Source organism: Cupressus sempervirens, chromosome 4, assembly GCF_028749045.1.
Source record: "Cupressus sempervirens isolate cs-2001-9-10 chromosome 4, ASM2874904v1, whole genome shotgun sequence".
In the NCBI taxonomy this organism is placed as follows: Eukaryota; Viridiplantae; Streptophyta; class Pinopsida; order Cupressales; family Cupressaceae; genus Cupressus; species Cupressus sempervirens.
In genome coordinates, this window is record NC_143121.1 from 584,085,154 (window position 1) to 584,099,250 (window position 14,097).

At 35.8% G+C, this 14,097-nt stretch overlaps 1 protein-coding gene across 2 annotated transcripts in view; it reads left to right on the forward strand.

Annotated features, from left to right (window-relative positions):
• LOC149562552 (tRNA (5-methylaminomethyl-2-thiouridylate)-methyltransferase) overlaps window positions 1-14,097 on the forward strand; it is a 212,782-nt gene that overhangs the window by 35,871 nt on the left and 162,814 nt on the right. For both annotated transcript variants that reach the window (XM_089826042.1, XM_089826043.1), the window contains exon 2: window positions 2,207-2,281. In XM_089826042.1, the coding sequence (XP_089682168.1) occupies window positions 2,207-2,281 (75 nt within the window). The remainder of the gene's footprint in view (window positions 1-2,206; window positions 2,282-14,097) is intronic.

The following is a 14,097-nucleotide window of genomic DNA, read 5'->3' on the forward strand; positions in this document are numbered from 1 at the left end:
TTTGTGGGTGGGTTCGTGAGTATATTAATAAATATATATATATATATATATATATGCATTAAATATACAAAAAAATAAGAGAAACTTGTGGGTCCTCCTGGGTTCGCCATGGGTCCTGGGTTTGCCACAGGTCCTATTGGCTTTGCCACTAGTCCTCCTGGGTTCACCATGGGTTCCATTGGGTTCACCTAGGTTCGTTGTGGGTTCATCCGAGTCCGTGCTGGGACCTGTGGCGAACTCAGGTGCGAATCCGGACCCGTGCGAACTCGGACCAAGATCCAAGTAGCAGGGTCTAAACTCGGCAACGAAGAAGAAAATATGATAGCTCATTGGAGGGAAGCAACGAAGAAAGTTAAGCACTGATGGAGAAGAAATATTCTTCATGACAATGGAGGTAAAGAATGATAGAGATAGAGAGAAAGAAGAAAATGGTTTGAAGGTGTGCAATGAAGACAGAGTGGAAACAAATGTTGAGGAAGAACTCCATTCTACTCGTTGAGAGAATGTGAAGCTTAATAAAAGAACTTTGAAACAGAAGGTACAAATTCAAGAGGATAGTAAAGCCCAAGGACAACTAAAGTCTTGAAAAATCAGATAAGTGATTGTAGATCTTAAATTGCAAGTAGAAGAGGCAAAATAGATTAGGAGGTTAGAAGATTCAAGAGCTCAACTTAAGGAAAAAGATACCTGAGTGTGAACAAGTGGAGCTTGAAATTATGCCTTTAAGAAAGGAGTTGGATAAATCTATTGAATAGTTGAATTGAAGCTTGAAGTTTGATAAAAGCACTTAAACATTGGACGATATCATCAATTGTTAAGGTTACTATTTATTACAACTGGTCTAGGGTTTGTTGAAAATCAAAAGAAGATAAAGGAGGATATAAGTTCAAGTTTCCTATAAGGGTCACCATTGCTTGATGTGACTATAGTGTCTAAAAACCTTTTGTTTAATAAGTTTTGGTTGGGATGTTCCTTTACTCCTTGGCCACTTTCGAACACATCCAAACCGATGACTCTTTACAAGACATTAGTATTCCGAGTATCAGTAGTGCTACGTTCAAGTTCTCTTCTTCCGACTCCAACTATCAATTGTGGTTTCTTAGGCTCAGGTTCCTGTTTGATGCCTCAAAGATTGCTCTCTTACACTTCCTACTCTTATCTGCCAGTCAGTCCTTGGACTCTGTTTCCCTATAAACACAATCCTCATGCCAAATGGTGACTCCAGATATTTAATTGTATCTTCTGCCTCACAACCTCCAATCACCCTTCTGCAGTACACTTATGCTTGGGTGTATTCATTCTCAATTATGACTCCAACTTGTGCTTTAGCTTTTGTTGAAATTTCCATTCCTACTTCTTCAGTTTTGACAATGTGATTCTATTGATGTTTTTTAAAATTTAATCTTGTTCTTTGTTCTCTTCGCTCCAACCCATTTTTTAAGAGCAGTTAGAGTAACTACTGAAATTGAAGAGAATTTTGTTTCACTAGGGAGGGAATAATCTGCACCCTTGTCAAAAAAGGAATTGTCTTGTGAATAGTTTTAATTCTTGGTTTAAAATGAAAGCCTTACTTTGACTTTAAAGGTATCTTTAGTATTTCATTCTTTTTTGCACGAATTCCTTCGACAAGATTCATGCTATTTTTGTGTACTTAGATTATTTCTTCTTGCTTAATGAAGAACTCTAGCATTTAGTGTATGCAAGTCCTTTCCATCTCGTTTCTCTGATATTTTGGGAGCATAAAATTTACTTGGAATTGTCATATGCGCACATTTTCATGCAACCAATAAAATAATAACCATATAGACTAGTGCACAACATAATTTTGCCAATCAAATATCTAATACTCAAGGATGTAAAAGGTAAACAAGTTAACATCAGTAAGGACATTTTTAGTCTCATTGATTCATGGAAATATAAATTCCACCTTGCTTTTATTGCGGTAGGTGTTTTTGCAAATGATTTCAAATTTGTACTTTTATTACCTCAATTAAAACGTCTATAACACACTATATGCATATCTGATTTACTAGTTACAATTCTCTGATGCATTCATTCACTAAACACTTATTTGTTCAAGATGAGTAGAGTATGTACAATTTTTTGTAGTATAATTAATCATTGCAAACTATAAAATTAGTTTCTGCACAAAACTATGAAAATTATGTTATCCTCTATGATATAATGAAAGTATTAATCTTCGCAGGATGACTTTGAGAATTTTTGGTCAGCATGCCCATGGGATGAAGATCTGACATATGCCAAAGCTGTTTGTAACGAGGTGTCTGCTGCTTCTCCTGGTAGTTTTCTGCAATGTGATGTATTTTATTTGTATACTAGTAAGACTTTTCTATGTGAAGATATCATTTGTTATGATAACTATAACCTTTTAAAGTTATTACTCCTCGGAATCTATTATTCACCTAGCAGAAATTGTACCTTTTGGGTTTCTACCTTGCTGGAATTTTAAAGTCTTTTGGCATGCATCCTAGCTAATGGATTGAGTTTTTAATCTAAAGTATTCTTACCATTGCATCTTTTAGCATTCGTTCTTGCATTTGTGAACATAATTGCCTTATCTATATTTGAAAGAGTGATTATTTGGATCTTGAAGACTAATAAATATAAACTAAAAACACTTGTTTCCATTTGTTAGAAAGTAAAGTCCACCAAGATACTTGAGAGGGCGGGAGGGAGGGTGAATCAGTTACTTGCTTAAAACAACTCTCATGTCTTTATTAATTCTGAAACATGTAAACAATAGATGCAACAACCATAGAAAGATAACCATGCACAATAACACCAGATATGTTAAGTAGGGAAATCCTTGATCTGAGGGAAAACCTCAGTGGGAATGATGCCCACAAGATGATGTACTAATATAAAGTTCCTTGTGAAAGGATAGAGCCTGCTAGAAGTTAATGAAAAACAATTAGTACATACGAGTCCCTGTTAGGAGACTTTGAATCTCTATTAGGAGATTCCAACCTTGTTAGGAGTTGAAAGGAGAACAACTGAACCCACTGTCCAAATAGCCTCAGAAACAGTCTTCACTATACAATCTTCCGAATAAGCATATCCAAGATCTCTGAAGTGACTAAACACCAAGTGCTTTGCTAATACAATTCATTTGAAGCTCACAACACATCAATCCTCATCAATCTCTGCTCTGATCAATAGATATTAGCATTCAAGTTCGCTTACACAATAACCATCCGCACTGGATCTCACTTTCAAGTTCGCATTACAAAAGGTGATCTCACTGATGATACAACCAAGGAAACAACCTTTCCTTTATTCCAAGTCCTAAAGAAAGTTATTGAGATGGCCTTGAGGCTTTCCCATTTACAATAGTAATATAGGACATTCTTAAGATATTACAATACATGTTACATTATGATTTTACAGTTTCAAAGATTACCAACAAATTGTCGGCTCACAGTCTTATAATGCTACACCCTTAATATTGGTGTATATAGGGTTATGAATAGTCAACTTGTGGCTATCTTAATCCTTAATTAAGTCATGTTATCATTATTATATTATTATTTAGGTAGTTAGGTCGACCTAGGTGTTATGTAGGGTTGTGTCTATTCAAATTAAGCATAATTAGGTATATATAGGAGATTGTGAGTCTTATTTCAACATCATATTGTGAAGCATGTTCTCATTGGAGATATGTGGAGGTTGCCCCCTCGAAGTGGCCTATTACTCTCAGTTATTATTAAGTATTTATATAATATTTCATATTATTTTTTCTATTGTGCAAGTTATTTCATTACAAGTGGTATCAGAGCATGATCTCGGGACCATAGAGGCAAGATTTTTTCTCGACATTGGGGCGATTTTGGGAAGAGCATAACTTTCAGATTTTAGTGAATTTTTCAAATATTTTAAAGGGTTTTTGAAGACCATATTAAAGAAGCTATAATCCAAAATTAAGAGGAATTGGAGCAAATTTGAGAAAATTATTGCAAAATTACTACTTCTACACAATTGAGATCTTCATATCTCTCACATCCTGCCGAAGTGGAGTGTAACTTGTATTGGGTTTTTGAATACATAGTAGAGGAGCCTAAATTCAAAGCTTGGAGAAATTGAAAAAAAAAGCAGGATATTGCAAAATTAGAAAAATTCTCTCTTAAGGCAGCAAATTTGCTAATTATTTTTGGGATTTTTTCTGAGTAAGGGTAGCTTGGCCCTAGTAAGTTATAGAAATAAATAAATAAATAAATCATAGAATTTACAATTCATTTGTGTGATTTATTTCAAAAATATTAGTTTCCATCATGATGAGGCCTTCAACAAGAGGCAAAAAGAATGCTACCACACTGGGGAAATCCTCTGATCAAGATTGGGAAGCAACAGATGATAGTAATCCCAGTGACCTCAAGGAAGAAGTTAAGAGGGATATGTGTGACCTACGAGGAGATATATCAGATATACGAAGCATGTTAAGCACCTATATTAATGAAACAAGGAAGGAGCTCCCAAGCAATCAAGGTGAAACCTTCAAGTCGACTAATAATGACACAAATTTTGTTAATCCTATGGGATTTAGGAATTTTTTTCCAAAGGTGGATATGCGCAAATTTGATGGCAAGGATCCTCTAACATGGATAAATCAAATGGAGATTTTTTTTGAAGTACATCAAATCCCATATGGACAAAAGGTCACGATGGCTTCCTTATATCTAGAACCAGATCAATTCATTTGGTATCGTTGGCTTTGTACTCATAGGAGGAAAAAGGGTCTCACTATATCATGGTCAATTTTTAGAGAAGAACTCCAAGCACAATATAGCAATAGTGTGACAGAAAGCTTCTTTAGCCAACTTGCTAAGCTTCAACAAACAGGATCAGTTAGGGATTATATTCAAAAATTCTAAAATCTATCTTAAAGAGTGGATACAATTACAGAGGAGAACTTGAATGATATATTCTTGGGTGGTCTCAAGGATCACATTCAATATGAGATACGCATGTTTTGTCCCAGCTTAGTAAATGAGTCTTTTATATTGGCACGCAGGGTAGAGGAGAAGTTCTTGATTCCTAGAAAGCAAGGGGCTAGTGTGACAAGAGAAAAAAGATATTCAGCACCTTCTCTTCCTCAACCTACTAGGTTGACTCCACAACAAATTGAGGAGAAAAGAGAAAAAGGGTTGTGTTTCAATTGTGGTAGAAAATATAGTCGAGGACATAAATGTAGTGAAAAGAAATTGTTCTATATTGAAGGTCCAAGTGAGGAAGAAGAGGATGAGCCCATATCAAAGGAGGATAGGGAGTCATGTGAGGAATCACATGATTCTCAACCAATCATTTCTTGTCATGCACTTTCAGGTTTCAGTGCACCACAAACTCTCAAGGTAGTGGGTTTCTTAAAGAAGCAAAATGTAACTGTGTTGATCGACTCAGGTAGTACTCATAATTTCATCAACAAAAAGTTGGCAGCTCTTCTAAATTGTTCTATATATCCAGCCCTAGACTTTCAGGTTTTGATTGCAGATGGGGACACCGTTAGTTGTTTAGGGAAGTATCATAGCATCAAATTATCCATGGGAGATTATCAACTTGATACCTAAATGTATGCGATATCCATGGGTTCAGTGGATATTGTTTTGGGAGTACAATGGCTTACTACATTAGGAACAATTGAGATGAACTTCCAAGAACTATTCATGTGATTTCAATCAAAAGGAAAGGTAGTGGAGCTAAGGGGATTGAAGGCAAAATCCCCATCGATGGTAAGCTCTCATCAAATGCAAAAGTTTCTTAAGAAAGGAGCGGATGGATTTGTGGCCCAACTATGTTCATTAGAAGTCTCTCAATCTAATGCTCTTACTCATCCATATTTACAAGCAATAATTGATCGTCACTAAATGATTCTTGGAGATATGCCTAAAGGACTTCCTCCTAAGAGGGATCATGAGCATGTCATACAACTAGTTCCAGGGAGCTAGCCATCAAACATCAAGCCTTATAGGTACCCACACATACAAAAAAGTGAGATAGAAAAAAATGTTGAGGAGATGCTAGAGGCAGGAATTATTAGGCATAGCCAAAGTGCTTACTCCTCACCTATTGTGATGATGTGTAAGAAGGATTAAACTTGGCGGATGTGTCCAGATTATAGAGTGCTCAACAAGTACACCATTAAAGATAAGTCTCCTATTGCAGTCATTGATGATCTTCTAGATGAATTAAATGGAGCTATGTATTTTACCAAGTTAGATCTTAGATCGGGTTATCACCAAATTCGGATCAAGGAGAGATATTTGTGAGAGAACATTTCAAACTCGTGAGGGTCATTATGAATTTTTGATAATGCCATTCGGTCTTACCAATGCACCATCTACATTCCAAAGTTTGATGAATTCCATTTTTAAGAAGTTCTTAAGAAAGTTTGTGTTAGTGTTTTTGGATGATATATTAATTTATAGCAAGACTTGGGAAGAACATTTGCAACATATAGATCAAGCATTACGATTACTCGAAGATCATCAAGTCTATGCTAAGCCATCCAAGTGTGCTTTTGGTCTTAAGGTGGAGTATTTGAGACACAGTCTCACATGAAGGAGTAAAGGTGGACCCTAACAAAATTAAGGCTATCATGGAATGACCTATTCCAAAAACTATTAAGAAGCCAAGGGGTTTCTTGGGATCGACAGGATACTATAGAATATTTGTGAAGAATTATGGTTATATAGAAGCACCCCTTACCACTCTATTGAAGAAGGATTCTTTTCATTGGAATGAATTTGCTAATGTATCATTTGAGAAATTGAAGAAGGCTATGTGTACAACTCCAATTCTTGCCACTCCAGACTTCACCAAGGAATTCATTGTGGAATGTGATGCTTTTGGAAATGTGATAGGAGCAGTTCTCATGCAAGAAGGTCGACCAATTGCTTTTGAGAGTTGTCAATTAAAAGGTAAAAATCAACTCAAACCTATTTACGAGAAGGAAATGTTAGCAATCCTTCATGTAGTTAAAAAATAGAGGCCTTATTCAATGGGTCGATACTTCAAGGTTAAGACAGATCATGATAGCCTAAAATATTTTTTGGAACAAAGACTATCATCAGACAAGCAACAAAAATGGGTCACTAAGATGTTGGGATATGACTTTGAAATTGTATACAAGAAAGGGAAGGAAAATATTGTGGCCGATGCACTTTTTAGGAAGGATGAAAAGATGAAGCCTTATTGTGTTCCCTTTCAAAATTACAAGAAAATTGGGTGGTAGAAGGCAAAGAAGAGTGGTAAAATGATGTTGTTACAAGTAATCTGATCCAGCAAATAAAAAGTGACCTAGTAGTTTAGATAGGTTTTGTTTAAAGGGGAATATTCTTTGGTATAAAGAGTGCTTTTATCTTTGCAAGAATTCCATTCTTAAACACAAGATTCTGAAAGAAGTACATGAGTCCCCAATTGGTGGTCATTCAGGATTTTTGAAGACATATCATCGGGTAAAGCAAGATTTTTTTTGGGAAGGGCTAAAAGGTGATGTTCAAAAATTTGTGGCTGAATGTTTGGTTTGTCAAAGAAAGAAGTGGGAAACAATCAAGACACTAGGTCTCTTGCAGCCTTTATCTATTCTTGGCCAATGTTGGGAAGAGGTATCCATGGACTTCATCACAGGGCTTCCAAATCTAAAGGTCGTAATGTCATCACAGTAGTAGTTGATCATCTCACTAAATATGCACATTTCATTGCATTATCACATCCTTTTATAGCAAGTATAGTGGCAAAAGTTTTCTTGGAGAATATCCAAAAGCTACATGGTACACCTAAGGTTTTTGTTAGTGATCGTGATCCTATCTTTACTAGTCATGTTTGGTAATATTTATTCTCATGTTTGGGTACTCAATTGGCTCATAGTTCTTCATACCATCGTCAATTAGATAGGCAAACTGAGGTTGTTAATAAATGTTTGGAAGGATATCTATGTTGTTTCACTTTAGAAAAATAATCTCAATGGGTAGATTGGCTACCTCTTGCAGAATGGTGGTACAATACTTCTTTTCATAGCTCATAAAAAATGTCTCCTTTTTTGGCACTTTATGGATATCATCCTCCTTCCATCACATCGTCATTAAAGGTGTCACCAAGAGTTCAGGTAGTAGAGGACCACTTGCTTCATCAACAACAGGTACTTTCAGTACTCAAGGAGAATTTAGCTATGGCACAAAATTGAATGAAACAACAAGCGGACCAACATCTTAGTGAAAGAAATTTTGAAGTTGCGGACTGGGTCTTCTCGAGATTGCAGCCTTATAAACAAATCTCAATGAAGCAACAAAAAAAGATTAATAATAATAGAAGTTATTCACACCTACTTGGAGATCAGAATTATGATGTGGAAATTTAGTGGATGGGCATTGGTTGTGAGGAGAAAGTGTCTTGCTATATATGGTATGTAATAATTTAATGCTTAGACATGCATGATATAATATTTGACTATCCCCTAGAATAGAAGTTATTCACACCTACTTGGAGATCAGAATTATGACTTGGAAATTCAGTGGATGGGCATTGGTTGTGAGGAGAAAGTGTAATGTTCCCACAATTGGTGTTAGCTCGGGAGTCTGGGACAACTAATAGCTACAAAATAAATGTTAGCATCAAACAATAACAAGTCTATCTATAATGTTCTACCCTCTAACCTAACCCCAAAGACTTCAAGGATGTCTCTAGGTCGGGTTTCCTAACCCTTAATTATTCCATTGTCTTCTCTGGAGTGCAATCCTTAAGGTTTCTTCTTGGATGAGACATCCTCTATCCAAGGCCACTCACATATGCATATGTTGACATCATTAGAATATTTTGGCACATCAATCTCACACATGTCGGTAAGATGGAGATTATATGTATTTCACAAACCTGACATTATAGAGATCAAAGCAATATGACCATGTTTGTTAGATGGAGCTTATCATTCTCTCATACTAACACTATTAGCATTTAGATCAATCTTTTCTTCATAAGGCATTATATTGATCCCATTGTAAAATATCAATTATCTCTTTAATGAACATAACATCATTTATATAAATTTTTCATTTTGAGAAATTCATAATGTTCTATAAATGTGCATTTACACACACACACACACACACACACACACACACACACACACACACACATATTCGTCATTCATTACCACATATTTTCAATTATAATATCACATATAATATTTATTTAATTAAACATAGAAAGGAATAATTATGAAATGATCATTGACAATAAAATATAACTTTATATGTTACCTTAATCAATGTGAATGCTTATTTGTCCAAGTTAGTCCACCTGTTACTTGCTTTGTGTTTGATAAGACTCTTTAAGACTTCGAAAATGGGAGAAGAAACAAATATATTTAAGTCCCTTATTTAATTCTCTGTCCAAAAATGTCCTTATTCTTGTTGTTGTTTGGTCTTCCCTATATTTACTGCTTATCATGGGATGGTAATATATACATATTATTATTATTGTACTTGAATCATAATTCCTCTTATCTTCTCCTAAGTTGTCTTTCAATTGATAAAAACCATATATACCTCTCCTTTGAATTTCTTTACTTCTTATCTTGCGAATGAACTCCCTAATTTTTGTTCAACTCTCCAAGCCACCTCCTTTATAACATTTTCTCCCGTGTGGCCTTCTTTAAAGATTTTCTTTTCTCAAAGAGCCCGACCCATTTATTGTTAATAGAATCATATTGTTATTGTTAGTCACGCCAATATAGTTTATTATAGATGATATGGATTGGATAGGATTTATGTAAGAATAAGGTAAAAGTAGGAATGCATTTATTTTATTTGTATTTATTTGTTAATAAATAAGAATGTATCAAGTATGTCATGTCCCAAATTTCTGCCCTTCCTTAGTGACAATATTTCTAGCAAGGTTGGTCTATTATCTGGTTCCCATAGGCCAGCAGAGTGTACAGGGAACCAACCCAAGGACTTTGAGAGTCATGCATGAGCTTCCCAAGTAGTTTGGAGCAGTAGACAACAGTTTTCTACAATTTAGGAGGGATTCCTAATTTGTAGGGATTGACTAGGAGTTGTCTAGGAGGCATTTGGAGACCTCGGCGAACGTTTTGGAGACTTAGAATGCATCTCCTATTTTTTAGGAGGAACTCCCAGTTCAGTGACAGTTCTCTCAGAGGTGCACACAGCAGGGGAGTCATTGGGACTCAATTTTGGTTGATTGGGGCTGTCTCCTACTTTTTAGGAGCATCCCTAGATTTTAGGGATGGACTACCAGTTGACACATCTTGTCTAGCATCAGTCATAGACAGGTGACAAGGTCAGATTCATGTTTGATTGGTCATTTTGGGCCTTTTGGGACCATTTGGGAAATATTTTAATATATTTAAATATTTCCTAAGTTGGTGATTAAATAAATTAAAATAAGGTTAATAATATAACCATTTTGGAGTAATAAGGGGATTTTGGCTTCAATTGATCAGGTACACCTATGTGTTATAGCTCGTTGGAAAGGTCTCGAATTATTATACATGATTTTTACTATCTCTAGACTTTTTGGTGCCTTCAGCTATGGAATTTTAATAAAGTAAAATTTTTCCTATAGCATGGACAACTTTAATTGGGAAAATGTTATTTTATTATATTTTATTTAAAGGGAAAAGTGTAATTTCCCTTTAGGGTTCGATTTATAGTTGGAAGGGGATATAAGGAGATGGAGACCTAATTTCTTATTATCTTTTGCATATTGAAAAACTTGTTTTTGTGAATTGGCTCTGAGAGAGCAATTCTTCATCTGGGACGCAAACCCCAGGTTCTGGATTGGCTGGGACGTAGCCCTCAGCAGTTATTGGCATTGGATTCTTTAGACAATGTGCGTTGTTATCAGGGATAGAGTACACCATTCTTTATTGTGGATTCAGGTTGCAGATTTATGGTTTCAGCGTTACAGATTGATTCTTTCAACTGGGACGTGATTCCTTGCAGTCTTACGGCTGCCATTTGCAGCAGTTTGCATCATTGTTGGATGTAAGCTCCTTGGAACTGCATTGGATTTATTATTTGGCTTTATAAATCAGAAATCTGCCTGGTATGATTTATAACAATTCTGATTTGGCTCTATGTTCTTATTTATTTTCAGTCTCCTCCCATGTTTATTGTTCATTATTCATTACTATTGTGAAAACTATCAAAAAACACAAAACAAAAAAAAAAACCTTCTGCAACTTCTGTCTATTCTCAAAGACCATCAAAGAAATCACAGGAAAATATAGTTTATTAATTTAAAAACTACAGCAGATCAGCAAGGGCATCTATCAAGGATCTTTCAAAGTATTATTATTAATACTATGAGATAGTACTGAAATAAGAATTGGACATACATCAAGGAATGCTGTTCTTATGTTATTGGTAATGATGATTTTCATGATTGTGTACATTGCATATTTTTATCTTAATCAAGGTTCATTGCAGTCCTTTCGTCTTGAATTTTCTTGTCCTCAAACAATTTAATAACCTCTCTATGTTGTTAATGCAATCGTGAGGGATTCCCTTATATATAAGGGTAGTGATCCTTTTGTCCCTCAAATATCATTTAATTCAAGGGGTCTATTCTTGCATGGCAATAATATTTTCTAGGTTAGTGACCTTTGTCCTCTTACTAGGATTCTCATCATCATAGCTCTCCTCACTTTCGTTCATTTGGCCTCTTTTACATTGATGACCATGTCTCCATGGTTCCTTGCATTTAAAACATATGTTTTTTTTAACCAACTCCTCTCTTTTTTGACATCGATGTTCCTTTCTCCAAGGTTCTTTGTCAATTTACCGTCTTAAATTGGAAGCACCTCAATTTAATGATGGTTTAGCACCCATTTAATGCAAGTTCAATATTCATTCGCATCCCCTCCCCTTTCTTCTCCTTTGTCCTAGGAGGAATTTGGGTAAGACCTAATAGATCCTCTTTAAAGCTCCTATTTTCATGGCGTAAAGCTTGAGGAAGAATCTAAACATCTAGGTCCTCCTTTTCCTTTATCCAATCACTTGGAATCTATTTTTTGCATTGTAATGGCTATCTCTTGACTTTTGTACTTGATTTCTAGAATCCGGGACCTGTTTCGGGACCCCAAAAGAATCCCAAGGGCTGGCCCTAGTTGTCATAGTCGCAATGCGCCTCCCCCTAATTAGGGACGTAGTGCTCCCTTGCAGGAACAATTAGAGACGCACTACATCCCTACTTGGGTCCTATTTCAGGTCTACTTCTTGGGTCCTATGTTTGGATTGTTCCAGGGTGTTAACTTTTAGGTGGGTCGGCCTGTGGGAGAAAGTTAATTACAAGCCTTTTGCAAACCCATCCATTTGCTCCATTTTGCATCTCATCTCACACATGTACAAGCATCCAAGCTCTCAAGTTCTCAAGCATTTGTCAAGCATTTAAGACATTAAAGCAATCTCTTCATCGAAAATCAAGGATTCATGCATTTAAGCCATTGAAGGAGTTTATGCAAGATCTAGCATTTTCAACATTCAAGATCCTTTGTTGCATTTTCTACATTCATCCTCTCAAGATCTACATTCATTCTTAGGGCAAATTTCAAGCACATTCATTCATGAAAGTTTTGGTTTCACTTTGATTCCTTTCCTAGGGTTTTTGAAGTTGAGCCAAGGCTATTGCATCTACATACTTAATTGTATTCTAAATTCACATAGATTTACATTGCTTCATGTTAGATCTATCACAACTACTTGCTAGCATTCCATTTCAATTTCAATTTCAATTTAAGGTTAATTCCTAAATTGGGGTTTGATTGAGGCACCTCCCCGCCAAAAAACAATAATAGACAATTTTTTTTTATTTTGTAGGTTTTGGATCTAGGATTGACAAACTTATTGCAGATTTGGATACCCTTTTTGTCGTTCTGTAGAACTGTGAAACTAGAATCAAGGTCAGACTCAATTGATTAGGGCTGCAATGCACCCATGCTTTTGGAGAAAGTCACCCCCGCAAGGAAGTCGCCCTTGCCAAATTGCCGAACGATTCTTGGGTTTTGTCCGCCTTGCTATTCTTAGCTTAATTCGTGAGAATCAACAGTTTTGGAGCTCGTTTGATAGCCCATTTTTAGGTATGTATTTCACAAGGTATATCGTCTTCCTCTTTTCCATTTCTATACACTTTATCATCTTATCATGTCTTTATATTTCAACTCTATATTGCATATCTATTTGCTTAAATTCTCTTAAGGTGGAGGTGAGAGGGAAATAAATCCAAGTTATTCATTCCTTTTGCAGTAGGTTACGTCTTGACCTTCCCTTTTGTGTTAGTCAAATCTAATCAAGGGGGTGGGTCTTGGTATACTAATGCGATACCATGGAAGATAATCAGTGATAATAAATGTCATAAGAGGTACAATTCGTAGGGAAGGATATAATTATCAACAAAGATGAGGTATGTCTCTCCCAATGTGTCCTCTTCCAATAAGCCTAAGAATTAAGATTGTCGGTCAGCATTCTAGAGGGGGAGATAAGCATCCTAATCAGTGAACAAGATCAGAAAAAAAGAAACACAGATTTATCTAGATACATTATTTGACATATCATATTGGTTCCTTAGCCCAGTTTGGAGCATTGTGTCAATCAAATCTAATCAATGGGGTGGGTCTTGGTATACTAATGCGATACCATGGAAGATAATCATTGATAATAAATGTCATAAGAGGCACAATTTGTAGGGAAGGATATAATTATCAACAAAGATGAGGAATGTCTCCCCCAATGTGTCCTCTTCCAATCAGCCTAAGAAATAAGATTGTCGGTCAGCATTCTAGAGGGGGAGATAAGCACCCTAATCAGCGAACAAGATCAGAAAAAAAGAAATACAGATTTATCTAGATACGTTATTCGACATGTCATATTGGTTCCTTAGCCCAGTCTGGACCATTGAGTTGGAGCAGCGTCTGTACAAGGTTGGGATGCATGAAATTAGGGATAAAGAATAGAAAGCTATGCCGAGGGAATAATCAAATTCAAGAAAAATCTTATAGAACAGGAAGGTAAACAAGTGATGATATAAATGGAAGATTACAATCCATTTTCACCACTCAGCAAAGTG